The sequence below is a fragment of the Stenella coeruleoalba genome (assembly GCF_951394435.1).
Source record: "Stenella coeruleoalba genome assembly, chromosome: 4".
NCBI classification, from domain to species: domain Eukaryota; kingdom Metazoa; phylum Chordata; class Mammalia; order Artiodactyla; family Delphinidae; genus Stenella; species Stenella coeruleoalba.
This window is the reverse complement of record NC_137149.1, coordinates 63,653,166-63,680,977: the sequence shown is the minus strand read 5'-3', so window position 1 is coordinate 63,680,977 and position 27,812 is coordinate 63,653,166. Positions and strand designations below refer to the sequence as shown.

At 38.8% G+C, this 27,812-nt stretch overlaps 2 protein-coding genes across 3 annotated transcripts in view; one reads left to right on the top strand and one right to left on the bottom strand.

Moving 5' to 3' along the window:
- Positions 1–27,812, bottom strand: part of LOC307185216 (SCAN domain-containing protein 3-like) — a 546,171-nt gene that overhangs the window by 291,877 nt on the left and 226,482 nt on the right. The gene's annotated exons all lie outside the window — the stretch shown is intronic.
- The window catches only part of SMIM14 (small integral membrane protein 14), a 71,510-nt gene that overhangs the window by 19,769 nt on the left and 23,929 nt on the right, over positions 1–27,812 (top strand). For both annotated transcript variants that reach the window (XM_079920240.1, XM_079920239.1), the window contains exon 2: positions 6,408–6,517. In XM_079920240.1, the coding sequence (XP_079776366.1) occupies positions 6,443–6,517 (75 nt within the window). In that variant the 5' untranslated portion in view covers positions 6,408–6,442. The remainder of the gene's footprint in view (positions 1–6,407; positions 6,518–27,812) is intronic.

Here is a 27,812-nt window from a genome sequence, read left to right as displayed (position 1 = left end):
AAAAGAGGACTTTCCATTCTGTTTTTTTAAAAAGTAATTTTAAAGTGGAAACTATTAACTGAAAACTGTATAGTACTTAAAACAGCTCAAGTTTACATGCAGAAAGTTTCACAGAAGCATAGCACTATTGAGCAATATCCTGTTTATAAACGCGTTTTCTCATTTTACTGGAGGCTAATTAAGACCAACAGATACTTTAAATTCTAGCTGATATACATGTTCCTGGCATATACAGATACAGAGAAAATAAACATTGTCCAAAATTCAAAAATATTTATTCATTGCTATGGCTTAAGCAATGAGGGAGGTGTTTAGAGACAGAGTGATGACTAAAATAGGTTCCTGCCTCCACGCTGTATTTTTTTTGGGGGGGGGGGCGGTGGTAGTGGTGGAATCTAATTTTGTAAGTCAAATGGATTAAAAAGAGACTTAAAATACCTGTTTTACAATTTTTATGGGTGATAAAAACAAGTCTCCCTTTATAAAAGTCAGTTTGCTAGTACTTTGCATTTCTGTATCCAGGGGCTATATAGAACTGGATAGACATTGGGCATTTTAGTACTTGATTTAAAAAAACTTAGGACTGTATCTTTTAATTTCAACCAACATTTTAGTGGCCTGGCAAGGCATTGAGAGGGAGGAAGGACCAGTATCTGTAAGTGGATACTTGCATATGTCCACACCCAGCACAGTCTGAGCCCTTGTTTCCTTGTGGACAGTTTGAAAAAACAATTGAGAAAGACTTTCAGGGGTGAACTTTATCTACATATAAGGGTAAATTATATATTTTTTCAGGGTTTTCTGTGTTGGGTATGTACAGTCAGTTGTCTAACATGAAGGCTTATCAATTAAAAAAAAAAGTGTGGACACAGAGTGGCCTCAGACAAAACTGTGAAGTAGTCAGAGTTTGTGTTTGGTATTTCCTACCTTCTGGAGAGTAAAACTCTCCAGCTTAGGTTGCCTGCAACTCCACTTCCTTCCCCTTCCAATCCCACCTGCCCTTAACTCAGGCAAGAAGATATTAGATGGGAAGTAGGATTTCCCTGACTGTTCTGCAACTAGTTTTCACCTCAGTGTATCTTGGATGTTTCCCCAAATCATCACATAGAAATTTGACTCATTCTTTTTAACAGCTGTATAGGATTTCAGGTACTCATACTATTGTTTATTTAATTAGAGCTATATAAATAAACACTTAGAATTACCATTTTTTGCTCTTATAAAAAGTGTTGCAGTGACCATTCTTATACAAAAATTTTGCATGCTTATTTGGATATGGATATCTAAGTTATCTACATAAATTTTCCAATTTTCTGATAAAAGTGTTTAGATTTGCACTTCTTCCATTTTGTATTTGCTTATTGGCTCTGTTTTCCTGTGAACATGCTCTTTGCTCCTTTTTTTCTGTTAGATTGCCATTTTCATATTGATTTTTCAGTTATCTGTAAATTAAGGAAATTAACCCTGAGATGTGTTGAAGTTTTTTTTTTTTTAAAGTCTTTGTCTTTTTATTTTACAGTATATTTTTGGCTTATAGAAACTGTATATCATTTTTGGCTGTCAAAATGATTGATCCTTTATAGGTTCTTGGATTTATGTTCTTCTACATGTATCCCAGTGGTCTTCTTGTAGTTATACATTTGTGACTTTTTTAATTAAATTTTTTCCATATTTTAAAAGTTTTAATATATAAGTACATAGTCATTATAAGAAATGTTTAAAAATTGACAAAATGAATGGCTGTCCCCCAAATTATATTCTCTCCCCTAGAGCTAACCACTCATTAAGTTTGATGTATTTTCTTCCAGTCCTTTTGTATGCATCATACTTTAGTTTAAAAAAATAGACAACTACTCCACCATTTCTGAATAGTTATGGTTTAAGATGGCACCTTTATCATATTCTAAATTCTAAATAGTCCATGGTTTAAAATAGCACCATTTTAGAAACACAGCTGAAGATTTTGGCTCTGATTTTTACTAAGAAATTTCAGACAGTAAACTAGGAAATTTTTCAGAGTGACAATATGTATAAAATCAAACCTTTGGATATGTAATCTCACAGAAAACTATATTTCAGATTATTACACCTGTGTCATATGTACAACACAGTAGTCCTTTGAAGATCATGTTTTCTGGAATAAATGACTTTAATTTTCTTGTCCATAAATAACAAATAAGTAATCCTTGCTTAAAAGATTCAAATAACAAAGGAACATATATGATTCCATTTATATGAATTGTTTGTAATAGGCAAATTCATGGAGACAGAAAGCAGGTTAGTGGTTAACTAGGGCTGGGAGGAAGAGAGGGAAGTGAGGAGTGATTGCTAATGGGTACAGGTCTTGTTTTGGAGTGATGAAATGTTCTAAAATTGTGGTGATGGTTGCACAGTTCTGTGAATACACTAAATATTGATTAGTGCACTTTCAGTGTCTGAACTGTATAGTATGTGATTTATCTCAAAGAAATTGTTATAAAAAATCTAAGTAAGACATGTATATAGATATAACAATAGTAAATATTTGAAGAATAACTTTTATAAATATTCCAAAAATAAATAACTAAAATAAAACAGCACCTTTACACATTATACATTCTGCTAAAATCATGGCGTCCGTTTGTCAGCATTCTCTTCTGATCCATTGCTCTAGTTGACTATTTCTGTGTGTGGCCTCATTTAAAAAAATCACTCATACATCTAGAATTTGTTTTGGTATAAGGAATGAGGGTAAGGAGTCAGCTTTCCCCAATACCATTTATGGAATAACTTGTCTTCCCCCCCAGTGATTTGATGTGCTGTCCTCAACCTATAAATTTCTATAATGGACGTCATCATCACTGACCTATTGAAGGAGCATTTTGACTAGGCTCCCTATGTTGTCTTTAGCTTCTTTACTGTCAGTTTTCCATAGTGCAACCAAGGTGATCTTTTAAAAACACACAGGCATTAAACCTTATGGACTTCACATTGATCTTTGGATGAAGCCCTAATCTTGAACATCGCCTGGAAAGCTGTGTGTGGCCTGGCCCATTGACCTCTCTGGTCTCATTTCAGACCACTCTTCTTGTTGTCTGGATTGCTGTCTGAATTCCAGCACATCGTGCCTTTCTTTCAGTTCCTTCATCAGGTTATACTCTTACTCACTACAGGGTCTTGCACTGCTCTTTATTTTGTGTCTGGAATGCCTCCAGCCCTAGATCCCCATACCTTCCACTTCCACCTTACCCTATTGTATTCCCGTGCATCCTTCCACTTTCAACTCAGCATTAACTTCTTTAGTAAAATCTTCCTAACTCCCTAGATAAGTTTAGAACGTGTATATACTCTATAGGCACCTTTTATCTTTTTTTTTTTTAAAGTAAGAGCTTTATTGAGATATTCGCATACCACACAGTGCACCGTTTAAAGTGTACAGTGGTTTTTAGTACATTCATGGAGTTGTGTGACCATCACCATAATCAATTTTAGAACATTTTCTTCACTCGAGAGGAAAACCTGTACCAATTAAGCAGTCAGTCCCCATTTCTCCTCAAGCCCCTCAGTCCTGGACAACCACAATGATTTTTTTTTTATTGTGATAAAACATACATAAATTTCACCTTTTTAACCATTTTTTGAAGTCTGTAATTCAGTGGCATTACATTCACAGCATTGTACAACTATCTCCACTATCTGTTTCTAAAACTTTATCACACCAAACTCTTAAGTTATTACTTATTAAGCAATAACTCCCCATTCTGCTCTCCTCCAGGTCCTGGCAACCACAATTCTACTTTGTCTATATGAATTTGCCTATTCTAGATATTTCATATAAGTGGGATCATATGAGTCCTTTTGTGTCTACTTATTTCACTTAGCATAATGTTTTCAAGGCTCATCTGTGTATCAGAACTTCATTAATTTTTATGACTGAATAATATTCCATTGTATGTATATGCTGCATTTTGTTTATCCATTCATCAGTTAATGGACATGTGAGTTGTTTCTACTTTTTGGCTGTTATGAATAATGCTGTTATGAACACTTAGCATACAAGTATCTGTTTGAGTCCCTGTTTTCAAATCTTTGGAGACAAATAGCTAGAAGTGGAATTGTTGGGTCATTGATAATTCTTATGCTTAACTTCAGGACCCATCAAACTGTTTTCCTGAAAGGCCATTTAGGAGGTTTCTAATTTCTCCACATTATTTATTTCCTTTTTTAAAATTAAAGTCAAAAATAAATAAGTAAATAAAATTAAAGTCACCCTAATAGGTGTGAAGTGATATCTCATTGTGTTTTGTTTTGTTTTAAATTATTTATTTATGGCTGTGTTGGGTCTTCGTTGGCTGTCCACGGGCTTTCTCTAGTTGCGGCGAGTGGGGCCTACTACTGTTCGTTGCAGTGCGCGGGCTTCTCATTGCGGTGGCTTCTCTTGTTGCAGAGCACGGGCTCTAGGTGTGCGGGCTTCAGTAGTTGTGGTGCATGAGCTCAGTAGTTGGGGCTCGCGGGCTGTAGAGCGCAGGCTCAGTAGTTGTGGCACATGGGCTTAGTTGCTCTGCGGCATGTGGGATCTTCCTGGAACAGGGCTTGAACCCGTGTCCCCTGCATTGGCAGGCGGATTCTTAACCACTGCGCCACCAGGGAAGCCCTGCATTGTGTCTTCGTTGCTGCACGTGGGCTTTCTGTAGTTTTGGCGAGCAGGGGCTACTCTTCGATGTGGTGCACAGGCTTCTTATTGTGGTGGCTTCTTGTTGTGGATCACGGGCTCTAGGTGCGTGGGCGTCAGTAGTTCTGTTACACGGGCTCAGTAGTTGTGGCTCGCAGGCTCTAGAGCACAGGCTCAGTAGTTGTAGCACACGGGCTTACTTGCTCCATGGCATGTGGGATCTTCCTGGACCAGGGCTCGAACCCGTGTCCCCTGCATTGGCAGGTGGATTCTCAACCACTGCACCACCAGGGAAGTCCCCTTTGTCCATTTTTAAATTGAGTTGCTTTTGTTATTGAGTTAGAGGGGTTCTTTATATAGTCTGGACATTAAGCCATTGTCAGATATATGATTTGCAAATATTTTCTCTCATTCTGTGTGTTGTTTTTTCCAGTCTTTTGGTCTATTTATCTTTTATAACATTTACAAGTTTGCATTTATAATTTTTAAAATATTTAGATTAATATCTGTCTCCACTATTAGAATGTGAACACCCTTAGGGTAAAGACTGTATCAGTTTTTGCTCACTTTTATATTGCTAATGCCTAGCACAGGTGCTAAATATTTTTTGAATGAATGAAGGTCTTTTAAGTTAATTTACGAGTTCCATTGATTGCCTATTCCATCTTAAATATCTGTAGTACTCCATCTTGTTACTCTTATTTTTCAAAATCTTCCCAGCTATTTCCTGGCTTTTATCATGTTCATTCATGTAAATTCATGCCCTTCCTGCCCCCCACATTGGTATCATTTTAGATAACTCATTTTTTTCTTTTAGAGGGCTTTCTTGGTAGGATAAAGGCTGCAAAGTTGCCATAGTCAGCTTAGGCTGTTATAGTAAAATAGCACAGACTGAGTGGCCTAAACCAGCGGTCCCCAACCTTTTTGCACCAGGGACCAATTTCATGGAAGATAATTTTTCCACGGGGGGTGGGGAGGGATGGTTCAGGTGGTAATGTGAGCCATGGGGAGCGGCAGATGAAGCTTAGCTCACTCACCGGCCACTCACCTCCTGCCATGCGGCCTGGTTCCTAACAGGGCGTGGACCAATAGCCCTCCCGGGGGTTGGGGACCTCTGGCTTAAACAACAAACATTTATTTCTCACAGTTCTGGATTCTGGGAGGCCCGTGATCAAGGTGTTGGCAGATTCAGTGTCTGGTGAGGAATCTCTTCCTACTTTGTAGATGGATGCCTTCTTGCTGTATCTTCACATGTTCAAGAGAGAGAGATATCAGTCTCTTCTTTAAGGGCACTAATCACATTTATAAGGGCTCCACTCTCATGACCTCATTACCTCCCAAAGGCCCTGCCTCCAAATACCATCCCCTTGGGGATTAAGGCTTCAACATACGAATTTTAGTGGGGACACATTCAGTCCATAGCAGTACTGCAGCTAACAAAGTTTAAGGATTTGGTAATTAAGCAGACTAGGGCTCTAGTATCATCAGCTTCACAGATGGGGCCAGTATAGAGTATCTGAAGACATTTGCATTTACAGGAAATCAGTTTGATGGTAAAGTGGTAGCCAATCATTTGTATAGATTCATAATTCATATAAGATTAGTAATAAATTAATAGATTTAAGTCATTAATAAATATGAACTATACTTAATTTAAGAAAACTGTTATGAATCTATACATACGTGAATTCTTTATAGTTCAAGAGAAAGAGTAATTCTGAATAGTAGTCTTATGATATTTTTTCCTTCCTCCTAGATTTAAACAGTCAAGTTAAATCAAGCTGGGTAATCATGGCAGAAGGTGGATTCGATCCCTGTGAATGTGTTTGCTCTCATGAACATGCGATGAGAAGGCTGATCAATCTGGTGAGATGAACAGAACAGTCCTATTCAGAACTCAACTGTACCTCTCTGTCTTGTTTTTGGGAGCATGTTGTTTATTGGAAGATTTTCATCTGATGGGCACTAAAAATTATTTCATAATTGAAATTCCACAGTGGTTTAAGTCATAATGGTTAAAATGCTTGCCAGCAGTTCTTTTATTAGAGATAAAAACAGATTGCTGTCTTTATTTATGGTAGATGTTTGTTGGCGAAATTCACCATCATGGGTGGGAAACACATTTGTGTAAAGGCTTTTCTGTTCCGTATTTTTTTTTTTGGCCACACCATGTGGCACGTGGGATCTTAGTTCCCTGACCAGGGATCGAACCGACGCTCCCTGCATTGAAGTGCGGAGTCTTAACCACTGGACTGCCAGGGAAGTCCTCTGTTCTGTATTAATGCATATGATTTTTGGCTATATGGAGCTTGTTTACCTGATAAACTGCTATGAAGTCACACTTCCTCTTATGATATAGTTCAAATCCTACTCCAACAAATGGCATGACAATAAAAATCTCTATAGTTTATTTCCAGATCCAAATCAATTATTTGACAGAGGCAGATTTCTGAACAACAGGCTTTGAGTGTAGTGAGATTTCAACTGTAGGTTTTTATAGACTTTTTTTTTTTTTTTTTTTTTTTTTTTTGCTGTACGTGGGCCTCTCACTGTTGTGGCCTCTCCCGTTGCGGAGCCCAGGCTCTGGACGCGCAGGCTCAGCGGCCATGGCTCATGGGCCTAGCCGCTCCGCGGCATGTGGGATCTTCCCGGACCGGGGCACGAACCCGTATCCCCTGCATCAGCAGGCGGACTCTCAGCCACTGTGCCACCAGGGAAGCTCCTTTATAGACTTTTAAAGCTTAAATACAGGGCTGTTTATGTACTGTACTTTATACTTTTTATATACAAAGGAAACATTTGACCATTATTAACAATAAAGTACAATTGACCCTTGAACAGCATAGGTTTGAACTCTCAGGGTCCACTTACATGCGGATTTTTTTTCAATAGTAAATACTGCAGTACTACACCATCTGCAGTTAGTTGAATCCAAGGATGTAGAACTGCATATTTGGAGGAATTGCGTTTACTGAGGGCTGACTATAAGTTACTGACTATAAGCGGATTTTCAACTGTATGGCGGGTTAGCGTCCCTAACCCCTTCATTGTTCAAGGGTCAACTGTATATTATTATTATGTTATACATTATAACAACATTTTGCTGTTTTAAAATACTCTTGTACCGGGGTATATTATTATAGGCCAGTTAATAAAGGCAGGTACAAACATTTGCTGGAATACTTGAATAAGCAAGTTTTCTGCTCACTCATTGTCTGTGTACAGTGATCAGAAGTACATTGATTGTGAATGATGTTCCTTCGAGAATTAGCATATACTAGGACTTACGATCCTTAAGAATGCCTTAGAGGGATAGAAACAAACTAAGAACTTATAAATTAAATCAGACTCTTTTGAGTATAGAAATAAAATGGCAATGTCATATCTCTGGTAATTGATGTAAAAATAGATTAATCTGAGAAGAGTTTAAAAAATATTTTCTCCTGTTTATGAAGTTTGAGCTGATAGTTTTTAATGTCTTATTTCAATCAAACATAAGGCAAATTTTTTTCAAATTACTCTGATATTAGGAACAAAAAATAGACTTGTAATTTAATTGTGGTAAAATTTCCCAGTAGATTAGTTTTTAATAAGGGCTACTACCTCTTTTTGTTTCTTAGTATAGTATTTTTTATTTTAACATGCTTTATTCTATTAGCTTTGCTGCTTTTTAAGAGATGACTAAAACTAAGCCCTACTTTTTTAGGATTCCCTGTACACTTTACTTTAGTAGATTGTCAAGGAAGCCATGTTTAGCTTTTTTTTTCTTTTTCTAATGGGCACACTAATTCATGCTTGATGGGGTGTTACCTATAGCATTCTTGGTTTGAAATACTTCGTAATTGTGTGAAAATAGATTTTAGATTTTTACAGATCTTTTAAAAGTCCACATTTTTTAGTGTAGGGTGGATATTTTCACAAAATATAAATTACTGATGGATGATCCCCTTATGTATAACATGCTGATAGCAGTATTGAAGATTCCAGAGGGAGGAGAAACTCATTTGATTCATAAAGGAAACTTGCTGGCAAAGTTTGATAGATGTTTGTTTGAATTGAATTGTGCTTTTTAATTTTTATTTCATGTGTATTTCTTCTTCTTTTATTTAAATTCAGAATCAAGCAGCATTTTTGGATCCTATCTACATTGTTGATATTTAAGTGGTTTCTAAACATTTTTCCTAAGAAGTATCGTTAGAAATATGGTCTCTAAATTCAGAAATTCAAAGATTTATGATTAATACTATTTATTGTAGCATTATTTATAGTAATAAAAAGTTATAAGCAACCTTAATGTTGACTAGTAGGACAGTGGTTATATCATGGAAATTCATATGGTAAAATCTTGTTTACAATAGTTGTCTTTGAAAAATATTTTAAAACAAGGGAGATGTGTGTTATATGAAATGAAAAAAAAAAAGATGTACAAATGGCGTTTAGTAGATCTTGCGTTTGTGTACACATACACATACACCCACACACCCGCCCATTTCATGTACATGTGTGCATAGGAAGAAAGACTAGAAGAGAGTACACCGAAATGTTAAAAGTGGTTATCTCTGGATTCTGGAATATGGGCTGAGACTTCTCTTTTATACTTTCTTGTATTTTCTGTGATAATAAATCTTATAATCAGAAAAAGGTTATCTAACAAAAACTATCAGTATTTTCATTTAAATGTCGTTGTATTCTTTTGTAATATGTCAATACTAGACTTTTCTACCTCTCATGCATCCATTATCTTCTACTCATAATTTATAGGACCTTTTTTCCCCAGTATCTGTTATCTTATTACCCTGTGGAACTCTAAGTCTACAGCCTATATTTTATTTTATTTATTTATTTAAATTTATTTTTTTATTTATTTATTTTTGGCTGCGTTGGGTCTTTTGTTGCTGCGCGCGGGCTTTCTCTAGTTGTGGTAAGCGGGGGCTACTCTTCGTTGAGGTGCGCGGGCTTCTCATTACGGTGGCTTCTCTTGTTGCGGAGCACGGGTTCTAGGTGCACAGGCTTCAGTAGTTATAGCATGCAGGCTCAGTAGTTGTGGCTCATGGGCTCTAGAGCACAGGCTCAGTAGTTGTGGCACATGGGCTTAGTTGCTCCACAGCATGTGGGATCTTCCTGGACCAGGGCTCGAACCCGTGTCCCGTGCATGGGCAGGCGGATTCTTAACCACTGCACCACCAGGGAAGCCCCAGCCTATGTTTTAAAAGCAATTTATCTGAGGGTATAATTTTTCTATATTAGTTATAACTACCAGAATTTAGATGTCTTCATGCTTAGGAAGCTCATAGATACAATAATACTGTGTTATAGTATGATAACAGTGCAGAGATTTATTCTCATTTTTTTAAAAATGGACATCTAATTCATGTTTGTAATAGCGTACCATGTCATTAATTTCAAGTTCTAATTCGGAATTTTTATTATTTTTGACCTTATGTAATAAAATTGGATTTTCTTGTGTATGATGGATATTTTCACACAATATAAATTACTGGTGGATGATCCCTTATGTATAACATGCTGATAGCAGTATTGAAGATTCCAGAGGGAAGAGAAACTCATTTGGGGAAACTTGAGGATTTCAATGATTTTTTTATGGTTAGCTCATTAGTTGTATGCTGGGTTGCAATTTTTGTTTTGCCTGTTCTGTGGAAATAGATGGGCTTTGCCAAGGGATATATTCAGCTTAGAAGCAGTTAAGATTTTACCATTAGTTCCTTTCCATTTTAATAAAGTTCTGTTCATTCACAATTTAAAACTAATTTATTTTCCTGATTTAGTAATGATTTCAGTTAAGGTTCTTCACTATAAGTAATAGTTTTAGGTGATTTAAGCAGAAAAGGACATATTAAAAAAATATTATGTGGCTCACATTGGATAACCTGGCATGGAAAATGAATAGGATCAAAGGGAATGTAAATGCCAAAACGAGCCCATGCTCCAAAACAGCCCAGCCAAAAAGCGGCTGCTCCTGAATTCCAGACTTTTGTGTATCCAGCTGTTGATGCAACATCTCCATTTGGACAAATAGTAGACATTTTGTACTTGATGTGTGCATAACTGAACTTTTCTTGTCCCCAACCTTATACTTCTGTCTTCTCTATTTTTTTTTTTTTTTTTCTTTTGGCCACTCCATGAGGCTTAGTTCCCCGACCAGGGATTGAACCCGGGCCACGGCAGTGAAAGCACCGAGTCCTAATCACTGGACCGCCAGGGAGTTCCCTGTCTTCTCTATTCAATCCATTATTCTGGTTGCTCAGGCAACAGCTTTTGTGTCATCTTTTACTCTGTTCTTTCAACCCCATGGCTAATGCAGAACCAAATCCCTTTGGCTCAACCTTAAAAATATATATCCAGAATCCAGCCATTTCTCACACCTCCAGTGAAACACCCTGATCTAACCTACCATAATCTCTTGCCTAGGTTATTGAAATTAGCCTCCTTGTTGGTCTCCTTGCTTCTACCCTCTTGCCATCTCCATTTTCTTCAACTTTAGTCTCACTACAGGAGTTGAAATGATCTATTTCCGATAAGTCAGGTAATGTTCCTCCTTTCCTCAAAATTCTGCAGTAGTTCCCCATGACACTCATAGTGGAAAAAAAACAAAATTTATGTGGCCCTATGTGATCTATCCCCCTTCACTCCCCTGGTTCCCGTTTGCTCACTTTGTTCTACCGTTTCTGGCTGCCTTGCCATTCCTGAAAATACAGGTCACATACAAAGGATCAAGTGTCTAAATGGCTTTTAGACTTTTCAATAGAAAAGAAAACTGGAAGGCATTAGCACAGTGACTTTAAATTCTGAATGGAAATTATTACCAATCCATCATTCTATATCCAACCAAACTATCAAATAGGAGGAGAGTCTTCAAAATTTTTACCTCATGTACCTTTTCTTAGCTGGTTACTAGAGGATGAACTGTTTTTCACCAAGATGTAGGCATAAACCAAGAAAGAAGAAATTTCGAGTGTAGAAAGCAGTAAGTAGATCCAGCATATGAGAGAGGCAAAAGTAATTTCCAAGATGATGGTTAATGGAGATCCCAGGATAATGGTGAAGGGACATTCCAGGGTTATAGCTACCCACATGCTTTCTTGATAAAGGAAGCTGTTTGTATACCCCAACTGCTCACCCAGCCTAGTCCTTCATTAATAAATATGAACAGAAAAGCAAAGAGTTGAAGGAAATAAAAGGACTACAATGTGGTCGCAGGTACAGCTACATTAGAAGACAAGATGAAATAGTTAGATCCTTCTAATATGAAAAGTCATTATGAATGTATAGCTATAAATGCAGACCCATACAAGTATGTTATGCTGTTCTTAAGTACCACCAGCAACATGATTTTTTGAAATGGTAAAGTTTCAAAGTCACCAAATTCTTGGTAGAGTCATAAACAAAACTAAGTATAGTCTTCCCTTGACTTAAATGTGAAAGTCCAGTTAAATTCCTCGATAATTCTGTGTCGAGTATAACCATCCAAAAAATACTTTGTGTTTTTCTTTGAAATGGAATTAGATTATATTATAGGCTCAAGTTTTTCACTTAGTGCATGTGTGGCAGGACCTTTGAAAGTTAGGGGGGATACAAGCCAGTCACAACAACCAAAGAACTGCCTCTCAGATATCCATATGCCCTAGTACTGACGCATTTGAGAACCTTTGAATAGGGGGGAGAATTCGGGTTTATTTAAAAAAAAAAAAAAGAAAAAGGAAAACCAAGTAAGCTGAAGGCAGGCAGGAAGAAAGAAGAGAAGCATAGTTAATAGAAAGCATAAAGTAAAATATTATGTGTGAGTGGATTATACTTATTAGTAGAGACAGGTTGGAGGTTTTAAATGCTGTTATTTATCAAGGGAGACAGACACTGAAAACAAAATCTCATAGATAAGTGATAAAAGGAGCAGGGGTGTAGGGGAAGCTGTCCCAAAAGAATGTGATACTCTTAATCTCAGACAAAATTAATTCAAAGCCAAAACAGTTGAACACAGGAATACTACTGACAAAAGAGAGAATCCATCACGTCTGGGACAAACTGTTTATGTCCCAAACAACAGAGAATGCAAAAACAATTAGAAATAAAAGAAGAAACATATTTTAGGAGTATCTGAGAAATGTTAGTGAAAGCCATAGAGATGCCTTTGCAGGTTAAGGTTAGAGTATGTGTAGGTCAGGATAATGTTTGTAAATGCATAGAAGAGGTTCCAGGGAATATATCTCAGATTCATAACAGTGGTTTTATTGGGGAGAGTTTGAAGGGAATGTAGGCACTATTTTAAACCCACAGAAATCCTCTGATGTCGATCCTCCTTTTACAAATGAGGACACTGAGGTTTTCCCAGGTATTGGAGCCGGCCAGGGAGTGGCAGAGGCACATTCGAGCTTGGCATTAGCTCCAGGCCCTGTGCTGTTTCTTCGGTACCATGATCTGCTCTGCTTCCTGTCGGTTTCCTTCAGGTACCTTAAAAAAAGCACTATATTTGCAGTCAAGGAGGCGGTAGAGGGATAGGAGAAAACTGTGGAAGAGAGACTCTTCACTGTATTTTTACCTTTTAAAACTATGAGAGTACATTACCTATTCAAATATTAACTTAAAAATAAAACTTTGTAAGCATCTTCAGAGGTATTATAAGCAGGACAGTTCTATAGAAAAACTAGTAATCACAGACTTTTTCCACTGAAGAATAAAATTTTTGAATGCACTGTTATGTGATTTGCAAAGAAAATATATTCTACCATGTTTAGCTTTTTAATAAGTTTAATAAGACTGTATTCTCATCTTACCTTTGTTGATTTCTAAATTGGTACAATTTTTTCTCATGTTAAAAATTTGTATGTCTTCTAAGGCTAAATGGACATAAACAGCAATTCAAACTCCTTACTATTGCCTCACCAGTTCTATGTACATTTTGATTATTTAACTGCTAAGCTGTACCAGTACAAAGAATATAAATCTGATTTTCATGCATTTTATTGTATTGGGTTGACCAAAAAGTGCCTTTGGTTTTTAAGTAAAAATAAGAGACACGTTTTTCATTTTCACCAAGAACTTTATTGAACAATGTAGTTACCCTTTTGTTCCACTACCTTCTGTCATTTTTCAGCCAACTTCATACTTCCATCTTCCCAAAACTTTTTTTTTTATAAATTTATTTATTTATTTTTGGCTGTGTTGGGTCTTCATTGCTGTGCGCAGGCTTTCTCTAGTTGCAGCGAGTGGGGGTTACTCTTCATTGCGGTGCACAGGCTTCTCATTGCGGTGGCTTCTCCTGTTGCGGAGCACGGGCTCTAGGCGTGTGGGCTTCAGTCGTTGTGGCACGTGGGCTCAGTAGTTGTGGCTCGCAGGCTTAGTTGCTCCGTGGCATGTGGAATCTTCCTGGACCAGGGCTTGAACCTGCGTCCCCTGCATTGGCAGGCAGATTCTTAACTACTGCACCACCAGGGAAGTCCTTTCCAAAACATATTATCTTTTTGAGCAAAGAACTGTTCCAGGTTCCTTTTATGGTCTTCCAGGGAATGGAAATTTTTTTCTATTAAGAGAATTTTGTAAAGACTGAAATAAATGGAAATTTGAAGGTTCAGTGTCTGGTGAATACGGCAGATGAATCAGAACTTCCCAGCCAAGCTGTAACAATTTTTGCCTGGTCATCAAAGAAACATGTGGTCTTGTGTTATCCTGATACAATATTATGCATTTTCTGTTGACTAATTCTGGATGTTTTTCGTCAAGTGCTGCTTTCAGTTGGTCTAATTTGGAGCAGTAGTTGTTGGAATTAATTGTTTGGTTTTCCGGAAGGAGCTTATAATAGAGGACTCCCTTGCAATCCCACCATATACACAATCCAACCTTCTTTGGATGATAACCAGCTTTTGGTGTGGTTGGTGGTGGTTCATTTCACTTGCCCCACCATCTCTTCTGTTCCACATTATTGTACATTATCCACTTTTCCTCACCCATCACAATTTGTTTTAAAAACAACGTTTTCATTACGTTTCAAATGCAGAAATATGGTCAAGAAGGTTTTTTTCTGCTTGACTTAACGCAGAACCCAAACATCAAAGCGATTAACATAACCAAGCTGGTGCAGATGATTTTCAGTGCTTGATTTGGATATTTTGAGTATGTCGGCTATCTCCTGCATGGTATAACGTTGATTGTTCTCAATTAATGTTTCAATTTGATCGCTATCAACTTCAACTGGTCTACCCGACCGTGGAGCATCGTCCAGTGAGAAATCTCCAGCGCGAAACTTCACAAACCACTTCTGACATGTTTGATCAGTCACAGCACCTTCTCCATACACTGCACAAAATCTTTTTTTGCATTTCAGTCGTTTTTACCTTTCTTGAAATAATAAAAGCATAATATGCCGAAACTGTTGCTTTTTTTCTTCCATCTTCAATATTAAAATGGCTACACAGAAGTTCACCAGTTTTGATGTCTTTTTTTAAATGCACGTTGATATGAGAGCTGTCACATACAATCTAAAAAAATTGTTTCGAATGAAGTTAAAGACAACTAAGTACTACTAGAGCCATCTTAATGGAAAAGAACGAACGAACTTTTTGGCCAACCCAATATATCTGCAATATGGACTTTTAAAGCAAATGACTTTTAAAGCAAATGACAGTTCAAGGTTAGTAAGACTGCAGTACAAAGAATGCCCATTTTGGGGTGCTCATGACAAGTAAAGCTTTACTTATTCTATTGGCATGTTTCCTTCCTATGATTTAATTACACCCTTGGGTTACACAGGTATTAGACTGTTTTTAATGCAGTTGTATTTTGCCAGGTAAGTGTTTTGCCAGGATTTGTTTGCCAGGTTCTGTTTGTCTCAGGAATGTTCAGAAACATTAAAAAATGGAGGCATTATCTGACATTACAGGCATTTTTCTAACCTAATCTAATACCCTAATTAGAACTTTAATGTTTTACTCATTAAATACTGGCTAAGAAGACTTAAAGAGGTGGATAAGAATATACAGTGAGTCCCTTTCAATTAAAATCGGATATCTTGGGAGACTTCCGGGAAGATGGTGGAAGAGTAAGACGCGGAGATCACCTTCCTCCCCACAGATACACCAGGAATACATCTACACGTGGAACAGCTCCTACAGAACACCTACTGAATGCTGGCAGAAGACCTCAGACCTCCCAAAAGGCAAGAAACCCCCCATGTAACTGGGTAGGGCAAAAGAAAAAAGAATAAACAGAGACGGAAGGATAGGGACGGGTCCTGCACCAGCGGGAGGGAGCTGTGAAGGAGGAAAAGTGTCCACACACTAGGAAGCCCCTTCGCGGGCAGAGACTGCGGGTGGCGGAGCGGGGGAGCTTTGGAGCCGCGGAGGAGAGCACAGCAACAGGGGTGCGGAGGGCAAAGCGGAGAGATTCCAACACAGAGGATCAGGGCCGACCGGCACTCAGCAGCCAAGAGGCTTGTCTGCTCACCCGCCGGGGCAGGCGGGGCTGGGAGCTGAGGCTCGGGCTTCAGTCAGAGCACCGGGGGAGGACTGGGGTTGGCACCGTGAACACAGCCTGCAGGACGTTAGTGCGCCGCGGCTAGCCGGGAAGGAGTCTGGGGAAAAGTCTGGACCTGCCGAAGAGGCAAGAGACTTTTTCTTCCCTCTTTATTTCCTGGTGCGAGAGGAGAGGGGATTAAGAACGCTGCTTCAAGGAGCTCCAGGGACGGGCGCGAGCCGTGGCTAAAAGTGCGGACCCCAGAGACAGACATGAGACGCTAAGGCCGCTGCTACCGCCACCAAGAACCCTGTGTGCGAACACAGGTCACTATCCACACCCCCTTCCGGGGAGCCTGTGCAGCCCGCCACTGCCAGGGTCCCGGGATCCAGGGACAACTACCCCGGGAGAACGCACGGCGCACCTGAGGCTGACTCAACGTCATGCCGGCCTCTGCCGCCGCAGGCCCGCCCCGCACTCCGTGCCCCTCCCTCCCCCGGCCTAAGTGAGCCAGAGCTCCTGAATCAGCGGTTCCTTTAACCCTGTCCTGTCTGAGCAAAGAACAGACGCCCTCCGGCGACCTACATGCAGAGGCGGGTCCGAATCCAAAGCTGAGCCCCTGGGAGCTGTGAGAACAAAGAAGAGAAAGGGAAATCTCTCCCAGCAGCCAAAGAAGAAGCAGATTAAAGCTCCACCATCAACTTGATGTACCCTGCATCTGTGGAATACATGATTAGACAACGAATCATCCCAAATTAAGGAGCCGTGTGGATGAAAGGCTCTTGGTGCTGCAGCCAGGAGTTAGTGCTGTGCCTCTGAGGTGGGAGAGCCAACTTCAGGACACCGGTCCACAAGAGGCCTCCCAGCTGCACATAATATCAAACGGCGAAAATCTCCCAGAGATCTCTATCTCAACGCCAGCACCCAGCTTCACTCAACGACCAGCAAGCTACAGTGGTGGACATCCTATGCCAAACAACTAGGAAGACAGGAACACAACCCCACCCATTAGCAGAGAGTCTGCCTAAAATCATAATAAGTCCACAGACACCCCAAAACACACCACCAGATATGGACCTGCCCACCAGAAAGACAAGATCCAGCCTCATCCACCAGAACACAGGCACTAGTCCCCTCCACCAGGAAGCCTACACAACCCACTGAACCAACCTTAGCCACTGGGGACAGACACCAAAAACAACAGGAACTACAAACCTTCAGTCTGCAAAAAGGAGACCCCAAACACAGTAAGATAAGCAAAATGAAAAGACAGAAAAACACACAGCGGATGAAGGAGCAAGATAAAAACCCACCAAACCTAACAAATGAAGAGGAAATAGGCAGTCTACCTGAAAAAGAATTCAGAATAATGATAGTAAAGATGATCCAAAATCTTGGAAATAGAATAGACAAAATGCAAGAAACATTTAACAAGGACCTAGAAGAACTAAAGGTGAAACGAACAATGATGAACAACACAATAAATGAAATGAAAAATACTCTAGATGGGATCAATAGCAGAATAACTGAGGCAGAAGAACGGATAAGTGACCTGGAAGATAAAATAGTGGAAATAACTAATGCAGAGCAGAATAAAGAAAAAAGAATGAAAAGAACTGAGGACAGTCTCAGAGACCTCTGGGACAACATTAAACGCACCAACATTCGAATTATAGGGGTTCCAGAAGAAAAAGAGAAAAAGAAAGGGACTGAGAAAATATTTTAAGAGATTATAGTTGAAAACTTCCCTAATATGGGAAAGGAAATAGTTAATCAAGTCCAGGAAGCACAGAGAGTCCCATAGAGGATAAATCCAAGGAGAAATACGCCAAGACACATATTAATCAAACTGTCAAAAACTAAATACAAAGAAAACATATTAAAAGCAGCAAGGGAAAAACAACAAATAACACACAAGGGAATCCCCATAAGGTTAACAGGATCTCATTCAGATTTGATGGAGAAATTAAAACCTTTACAGACAAGCAAAAGCTGAGAGAGTTCAGCACCACCAAACCAGCTCTACAACAACTGCTAAAGGAACTTCTCTAGGCAAGAAACACAAGAGAAGGAAAAGACCTACAATAACGAACCCAAAACAATTAAGAAAATGGGAATGGGAACATACATATCGATAATTACCTTAAATGTAAATGGACTAAACGCTCCCACCAAAAGACACAGATTGGCTGAATGGATACAAAAACAAGACGCATATATTTGCTGTCTACAAGAGACCCACTTCAGACCTAGAGACACATACAGACTGAAAGTAAGGGGATGGAAAAAGGTATTTCATGCAAATGGAAACCAAAAGAAAGCTGGAGTAGCAATTCTCGTATCAGACTTTAAAATAAAGACTATTAGAAGAGACAAAGAAGGACACTACATAATGATCAAGGGATCGATCCAAGAAGAAGATATAACAATTGTAAATATTTATGCACCCAACATAGGAGCACCTCAATACATAAGGCAAATACTAACAGCCATAAAAGGGGAAATCGACAGTAACACATTCATAGTAGGGGACTTTAACACCCCACTTTCACCAATGGACAGATCATCCCAAATGAAAATAAATAAGGAAACACAAGCTTTAAATGATACATTAAACAAGATGGACTTAATTGATATTTATAGGACATTCCATCCAAAAACAACAGAATACACATTTTTCTCAAGTGCTCATGGAACATTCTCCAGGATAGATCATATCTTGGGTCACAAATCAAGCCTTGGTAAATTTAAGAAAATTGAAATTGTATCAAGTATCTTTTCCGACCACAACGCTGTGAGACTAGATATCAATTACAGGAAAAGATCTGTAAAAAATACAAACACATGGAGGCTAAACAATACACTACTTAATAAAGAAGTGATCACTGAAGAAATCAAAGAGGAAATCAAAAAATACCTAGAAACAAATGACAATGGAGACACGACAACTCAAAATCTATGGGATGCAGCAAAAGCAGTTCTAAGAGGGAAGTTTATAGCAATACAATCCTACCTTAAGAAACAGGAAATATCTCGAATAAACAACCTAACCTTGCACCTAAAGCAATTAGAGAAAGAAGAACAAAAAAAACCCAAAGTTAGCAGAAGGAAAGAAATCATAAAAATCAGATCAGAAATAAATGAAAAAGAAAGAAATGATAGCAAAGATCATTAAAACTAAAAGCTGGTTCTTTGAAAGGATAAACAAAATTGATAAACCATTAGCCAGACTCATCAAGAAAAAAAGGGAGAAGACTGAAATCAGTAGAATTAGAAATGAAAAAGGAGAAGTAACAACTGACACTGCAGAAATACAAAAGATCATGAGAAATTACTACAAGCAACTCTATGCCAATAAAATGGACAACCTGGAAGAAATGGACAAATTCTTAGAAAGGCACAACCTTCCAAGACTGAACCAGGAAGAAATAGAAAATATGAACAGACCAATCACAAGCACTGAAATTGAAACTGTGATTAAAAATCTTCCAGCAAACAAAAGCCCAGGACCAGATGGCTTCACAGGTGAATTCTATCAAACATTTAGAGAAGAGCTATCACCTATCCTTCTCAAACTCTTCCAAAATATAGCAGAGGGAGGAACACTCCCCAACTCATTCTATGAGGCCACCATCACCCTGATACCAAAACCAGACAAGGATGTCACAAAGAAAGAAAACTACAGGCCAATATCACTGATGAACATAGATGCAAAAATCCTCAACAAAATACTAGCAAACAGAATCCAACAGCACATTAAACAGATCATACACCATGATCAAGTGAGGTTTATTCCAGGAATGCAAGGATTCTTCAATATACGCAAATCAATCAATGTGATACACCATATTAACAAATTGAAGGAGAAAAACCATATGATCATCTCAATAGATGCAGAGAAAGCTTTTGACAAAATTCAACACCCATTTATGATAAAAACCCTGCAGAAAGTAGGCATAGAGGGAACTTTCCTCAACATAATAACGGCCATATATGACAAACCCACAGCCAACATCGTCCTCAATGGTTAAAAACTGAAAGCATTTCCACTAAGATCAGGAACAAGACAAGGTTGCCCACTCTCACCACTCTTATTCAACATAGTTTGGAAATTTTCACCACAGCAATCAGAGAAGAAAAGGAAATAAAAGGAATCCAAATCGGAAAAGAAGAAGTAAAGCTGTCACTATTTGCAGATGACATGATACTATACATAGAGAATCCTAAAGATGCTAACAGAAAACTACTAAAGCTAATCAATGAATTTGGTAAAGTAGCAGGATACAAAATTAATGCACAGAAATCTCTGGCATTCCTATACACTAAGGATGAAAAATCTGAAAGTGAAATCAAGAAAACAGTCCCATTTACCATTGCAACAAAAAGAATAAAATATCTAGGAATAAACCTACCTAAGGAGACAAAAGACCTGTATGCAGAAAATTATAAGACACTGATGAAAGAAATTAAAAATGATACAAATAGATGGAGAGATATACCATGTTCTTGGATTGGAAGAATCAACATTGTGCAAATGACTCTACTACCCAAAGCAATCTACAGATTCAATGCAATCCCTATCAAACTACCACTGGCATTTTTCACAGAACTAGAACAAAAAATTTCACAATTTGTATGGAAACACAAAAGACCCCGAATAGCCAAAGCAATCTTGAGAACGAAAAACGGAGCTGGAGGAATCAGGCTTCCTGACTTCAGACTATACTACAAAGCTACAGTAATCAAGACAGTATGGTACTGACACAAAAACAAAAATATAGATCAATGGAACAGGATAGAAGGCCCAGAGATAAACCCACGCACATATGGTCACCTTATCTTTGATAAAGGAGGCAGGAATGTACAGTGGAGAAAGGACAGCCTCTTCAATAAGTGGTGCTGGGAAAACTGGGCAGCTACATGTAAAAGTATGAGATTGGATCACTCCCTAACACCATGCACAAAGATAAGCTCAAGGTGGATTAAAGACCTAAATGTAAGGCCAGAAACTATCAAACTCTTAGAGGAAAACATAGGCAGGACACCCTATGACATAAATCACAGCAAGATCCTTTTTGACCCACCTCCTAGAGAAATGGAAATAAAAACAAAAATAAACAAATGGGACCTAATGAAACTGCAAAGCTTTTGCGCAGCAAAGGAAACCATAAACAAGACCAAAAGACAACCCTCAGAATGGGAGAAAATATTTGCAAATGAAGCAACTGACAAAGGATTAATCTCCAAAATTTATAAGCAGCTCATGCAGCTTAATAACAAGAAAAACAAACAACCCAATCCAAAAATGGGCAGAAGACCTAAATAGACATTTCTCCAAAGAAGATATACAGACTGCCAAGAAACACATGAAAGAATGCTCAACATCACTAATCATTAGAGAAATGCAAATCAAAACTACAATGAGATATCATCTCACACCAGTCAGAATGGCCGTCATCAAAAAATCTAGAAACAATCAATGCTGGAGAGGGTGTGGAGAAAAGGGAACCCTCTTACACTGTTGGTGGAAATGTAAATTGATACAGCCACTATGGAGAACAGTATGGAGGTTCCTTAAAAAACTACCATATGACCCAGCAATCCCACTACTGGGCATATACCCTGAGAAAACCATAATTCAAAGAGAGTCATGTACCAAAATGTTCATTGCAGCTCTATTTACAATAGCCCGGAGATGGAAACAACCTGAGTGTCCATCATTGGATGAATGGATAAAGAAGATGTGGCACATATATACAATGGAATATTACTCAGCCATAAAAAGAAACGAAATTGAGCTATTTGTAATGAGGTGGATAGACCTAGAGTCTGTCATACAGAGTGAAGTAAGTCAGAAAGAGAGACAAATACCGTATGCTAATACATATATATGGAATTTAAGAAAAAAAAATGTCAGGAAGAACCTAGGGGTGAAACAGGAATAAAGACACAGACTTACTAGAGGATGGACTTGCGGATATGGGGAGGGGGAAGGGTAAACTGTGACAAAGCGAGAGAGAGGCATGGACATATATACAAAATGTAAGGTAGATAGCTAGTGGGAAGCAGCTGCATAGCACAGGGAGATCAGCTCGGTGCTTTGTGACCGCCTGGAGGGGTGGGATAGGGAGGGTGGGAGGGAGGGAGACGCAAGCGGGAAGAGATATGGGAACATATGTATATATATAACTGATTCATTTTGTTGTGAAGCTGAAACTAACATACCATTGTAAAGCAATTATACTCCAATAAAGATGTTAAAATGAAAAAAAAACCATAATCAGTACTGAAAATGAATTAAAAATGAGACATAAAATGCAAAAAAAAAATCGGATATCTTTACCATGTTACATACAGTTCTGTGTTTCATTACTTGTTAACATGGGAATATGCCTATGGATAAATATGGGTTTTTATTGATGTAGTAGTATACTACTACTAGATATGTAGAAAGATGCCAACACAAAATCATAGTCTAATTATAAATCATTCTTTTAAGTTGTAGGTTTTTTGGTGTGTGTCTCCTCTGAGGTTAGTTTTGTTTTTAAGGAGGTATTTCCTTATAACTGATATATCTAGTTGTTTGGGTTTTTTTAAAATCACTTATATTTCCTTACAACCATAAAGATGGCCTGGCGAGAGACTTTTTCTGTTCCCCATTTGCAGAATTATTCTGTTTTTATCCTCTTCTGCTCTCTTGCCAGCTACTTCTCCTGTTCTCCTTGACTGGCTGTCTCTTGGTATACAGTTTCTTCTATTAATGATAGGAGTTCCAGAAAGAACAGATGGATTTAGAAATGTGAATTTAGGTTATGCTTTGTGTTTTTCCTCCTTTCTGTTGTAAACTAAGGTTTGGAATGCAGATAATCCCCCTTTTGTTTGTTTGTTGAGCTCTGTATTTCAGCTCTAATCTAAACCATGTAACTGAAACTTCTGCATCTCTAATTTACTTACATTTGTTTCCGTATTAAAGTACTGTAAGCATGTGATCTGGGAGATCATTGGTCAGATTCCCCTTACAAGCCTGAAGGCCTTGTAAATTGTGACTAATGTCCACTGTACTTAAATAAGTCACGTTAGGTAAGACCTATTATTGGCCTTTTCCTGGAAGATGTATGCCTGAAAAGTTTCTTGAGAAACTTCTCTACCCAGCAAATATATCTACTGTTAGTATATTTTCCTATTAATTTATATTTTTGTAAAATGTTTATTAATATGAATAATATACTAATGTTTTTTCACAAAATCAATACATTAAAAGTAAGCCCAAACTTCTCACTCACTTCTCTATATCTGGCATGTTCCTACTTCCCTAGATGAATTTGGTATGCACCTTCCCGGATCTTTCTCACAAATAAACATTTAGATACTATGGTATATATATTTTATCCCCAATTTAATATTATTTAGCAAGTCCAAGGAATAAAGGAGAGGGACATTATTTTATAGAGAAAAAGGAGTAAGTTGGGAGGTGTTGTTTTGAACAAAAACCCATTGGAGAAAAGTGAGAGCTCAGGGTGATGATGGCTTCTCATTGGCTGAGTTGCTGGGGTAGTCAGTTTCTTGTAGGAGATGCAGTGTACATCTTTTCCTGTTGGGGCCTGTGATTGATGATCTTCTGTTGAGGTCTGTAATTGACAATTCTTCGTGTAACTGACATCAGGTTGTACTGTGTGAGGGGACCCCCTTCTGGCCTCCTTCACAGAAGTGAGGTTATGTTTTATTTAAAAGATAAAATAGCGGGCTTCCCTGGTGGCGCAGTGGTTGAGAGTCCGCCTGCCGATGCAGGGGACGCGAGTTCGTGCCCGGGCCCGGGAAGATCCCACATGACGCGGAGCGGCTAGGCCCGTGAGCTATGACCGCTGAGCCTGCGCGTCTGGAGCCTGTGCTCCGCAATGAGAGAAGGCCACAACAGTGAGAAGCCCGCGTACTGCAAAACAAAACAAAAAAGATAAAATAGCTAGTGCATGTCATCATGTCACAAAATTCAAGCAGTACTAAGTGTAGAAATGGAAAAGTGAAAATCTCCCTATGTTCTGCAGCCTCTCATTGCCACTTTACTGATTTTAAGCTATTTACAATTTCTCTTATATTCCTGTTATTATGGCTGTATAACAAATTACCCTAAAACTCAGTGGCATAAGAAAAACCTTTCAATTAAGTTAACAAACTGTGTGTCTAGAGTTCATACAGAGCACAGTGGAGATGGCTTGTCTGCTGCATTATGTCTGGGTTCTTAACTGGACGACTGAGAGGCTGGGAGCGAGAAAAGCATCTGGAGGCTTGCTCACTCACTGTCTGGCAGTTGATGCTGGCTGGTGGCTGAAACCCTACCTAGTACTGTCAGCCAGAACACCTACATACGGCCTTTTCATGTGGCTGCTTGGCTTCCTCACAGCACAGTGGCTTGGTTCCAAGGGCAAGAAGCATCCATCCCGAGAGGATGGGGGAGGGAAAGAACCATGCAGCCTGGATACTTTTTATAACCTAGCCTAAGAAGTCACATACAACACTTCTACTATACTTCTGGTTGTAGCAGTCCTGAGCCTGCTCAGCTTTAAGAGGAGGGGGAATAGACTTCACCTCTTTTTTGAATTGAGGTATAACTGACAAATAACAGTTTCAGGTGTGCAACTTGTATATATTGGGAAATGATTGTCACGGGTAAGTCTAGTTAACACTTGTTTCCATACACGGTTACAGTTTTTTTTCTTGTGATGAGAACTATTAAGATCTACTCTCTTAGCAACTTTCAAATATTCAATATGTTATTACTTAACTATAGTCACTATGCTGTGCATTACATCCCCATAACTTAAATTATTTTGTAACTGGAAGTTTGTACGTTTTGACCCCCTTCACCTATTTCACTCACCTCCCAACCCCCCCACCTCTGGCAACCGCCAATCTGTTCTCTATATCTTTGAGCTTGATCTTTTGTTGTTGTTTTAAATTCCTCATATAAGTGAGATCATATGGTATTTGTCTTTCTCTGACTTATTTCACTTAGCATAATTCCCTCAAGGTCCATCCATGGTGTCGCAAAAGGCAAGATTTTGTTCCTTTTTAAGGCTGAATAATAATTGCATTATATTGATATATATATATGATGGATATATGTGAGGTGATACCTCATTTGTGGTTTTGATTTGCATTTCCCTGATGATTAGTGATATTGAGCATCTCTTCATGTACCTGTTGGCCATCTTTATGTCTTTTTGGGGAAAATGTCTATTGAGATCCTCTGCCTATTTTTTAATCAGATTGTTTATTTGGCTATTGAATTATATGAGTTCTTTATATATTTTGGATATTTAACCCCTTATCTGATATATGATGTGCAAATATCTCCTCCCATTCAATAAGTTGCCTTTTCTTTCTTTTTTTTTTTTTTTTTGCGGTACGCGGGCCCCTCACTGTTGTGGCCTCTCCCGCTGCTGGAGCACAGGCTCCGACGTGCACGCTCAGCGGCCATGGCTCACGGGCCTAGCCGCTCCGCGTCATGTGGGATCTTCCCAGACCGGGGCACGAACCTGTGTCCCCTGCATCAGCAGGCGGACTCTCAACCACTTGCACCACCAGGGACGCCCGCCTTTTCATTTTGATGATGGTTTCCTTTGCTATGCAACAGCTTTTTAGTTTGATGTAGTCTCACTTATTTGTTTTAGCATTTGTTTCCTTTGCTTTGGGAGTCAGACCCAAAAACTTATCACCAAGACTGATGTCAGGGAGCTTACCACCTATGTTTTCTTCTGGGATTTTTATGGTTTCAGGTGTTACATTCAGGTCTTTAATATATTTTGAGTTAATTTTAAACCATTTTTGAATTAGGAGACTCCACCTCTTGATGGGGAGTGGTAAGATTCTGGAAGAGCGTGTGTGGTTAGAAATACTGCTATGACTGTTTTTAGAAAATACAGTCTGCTATATATCTCTTTCTAGAAATTTGTTTTCACATAGAAGGGATCATAGTATATTTACGTTTCTGCAACTTGTTTTTTTTTCACTTCATTTATTTTTTCATATTAGCAAATTTCTTAGTTCGGGTTTCTATAACAGAATACTGTAGACTGGGTGGCTTATAAACAACAGAAATTTATTTCTCACAGTTCTGGAGGCAGGACGTCCAAGATCAGGGTGCTAGCATGGTTGGGTTCTGGTGAGAGCCCGTCATCCAGGTTGCAGATCTTGTATCCTTATAGGGTGAAGAGAGGGCAAGAAAGCATTCTGGGGTCTCTTTTATGAGCACACTAATCCCACGCATGTGGGCTCCACCCTCGTAACCTAATCACCTCTGAAAGGCCCCACCTCCTAATACCATCACATTGGGGATTAGGATTTCAAAATATGAATTTTGAGGAGACTCAAACATTGAGTCCATAACAGCAAATCAGAGTCAGCCTCATTTTCAAGTATCATGGTATTGGAATTTTGTCTTTCCTTTTAATGATACTTATAATATGTGAATATCTAAATTACGGACACTTGAAATAATGTAGAAATACAGAGCAAAATGTCAGAGTCCCCCTTCCTCTTGGCCCCCACTCACATATCCCATTTCATGACATTTATTGCTCTCTTAGCCAGATGTTGCATTGAGTTTGTGGACAGTCATGTATCTATATCTTTATATATAATCAAAATAGACTGTACCATAAAGGTATAGCATATAAGTTATGTTGTTGTCTTGTCAGTGGCCATAAATTACATGATGACTTTTAGTTCAATAAATTAATTAAACTCAAATTTAGAAGGTATTTTTGTAGGATTTGGGAAACTATATGCATATCATTTGGGCAACCTATTAGTGTTAGACATTCAAAAACTATTTTCAAAATACTCAGACTTGGGCTTCCCTGGTGGCGCACTGGTTGAGAGTCCGCCTGCCGATGCAGGGGACACGGGTTCATGCCCCGGTCCGGGAAGATCCCACATGCCGCGGAGCGGCTGGGCCCGTGAGCCATGGCCGCTGAGCCTGCGCGTCCGGAGCCTGTGCTCCGCAACGGAGAGGCCACAACAGTGAGAGGCCCGCGTACCACAAAAAAAAAAAACAAAACAAAAACTCAGACTTGCCTTTAACCTGATTATTTGAAGTCTTCAGGCTTAAATGTACATGGATTATTGTGGTCCTTCCAAGTTATTGAATATTTTTGTTAATATTGTAGGAAAATATGTAGAGATGCTACTTAGTCATTAAGAACTAAATGTGATCAAACAACCCAACCAAAAAATGGGCAGAAGACCTAAATAGACATTTCTCCAAAGAAGACACACAGATGGCCAAAAGGCACATGAAAAGATGCTCAACACTGCTAATTATTAGAGAAATGCAAATCAAAACTACAATGAGGTACCACCTCACACCAGTCAGAATGGCTATCATTAAAAAGCCTTCAGGGAATTCCCTGGTGGTTCAGTGTTTGAGACTCCAAGGTTTCACCGAGGGCCTGGGTTCGATCCCAGGTTGGGGAACTAAGATCCCACAAACCACGTGGCATGGCCAAATAAATAAATAATTAAGAAGAAAAAATAAAAAGCCTTCAAATAACAAATGGTGGAGGAGGGGGTGGAGAAAAGGGAACCCTCCTACACTGTTGGTGGGAATGTAAATTGGTGCAGCCACTATGGAAAACACACAGTATGGAGGTTCCTCAAAAAACTAAAAATAGAGTTGCCATATGATCCTACAATCCCACTC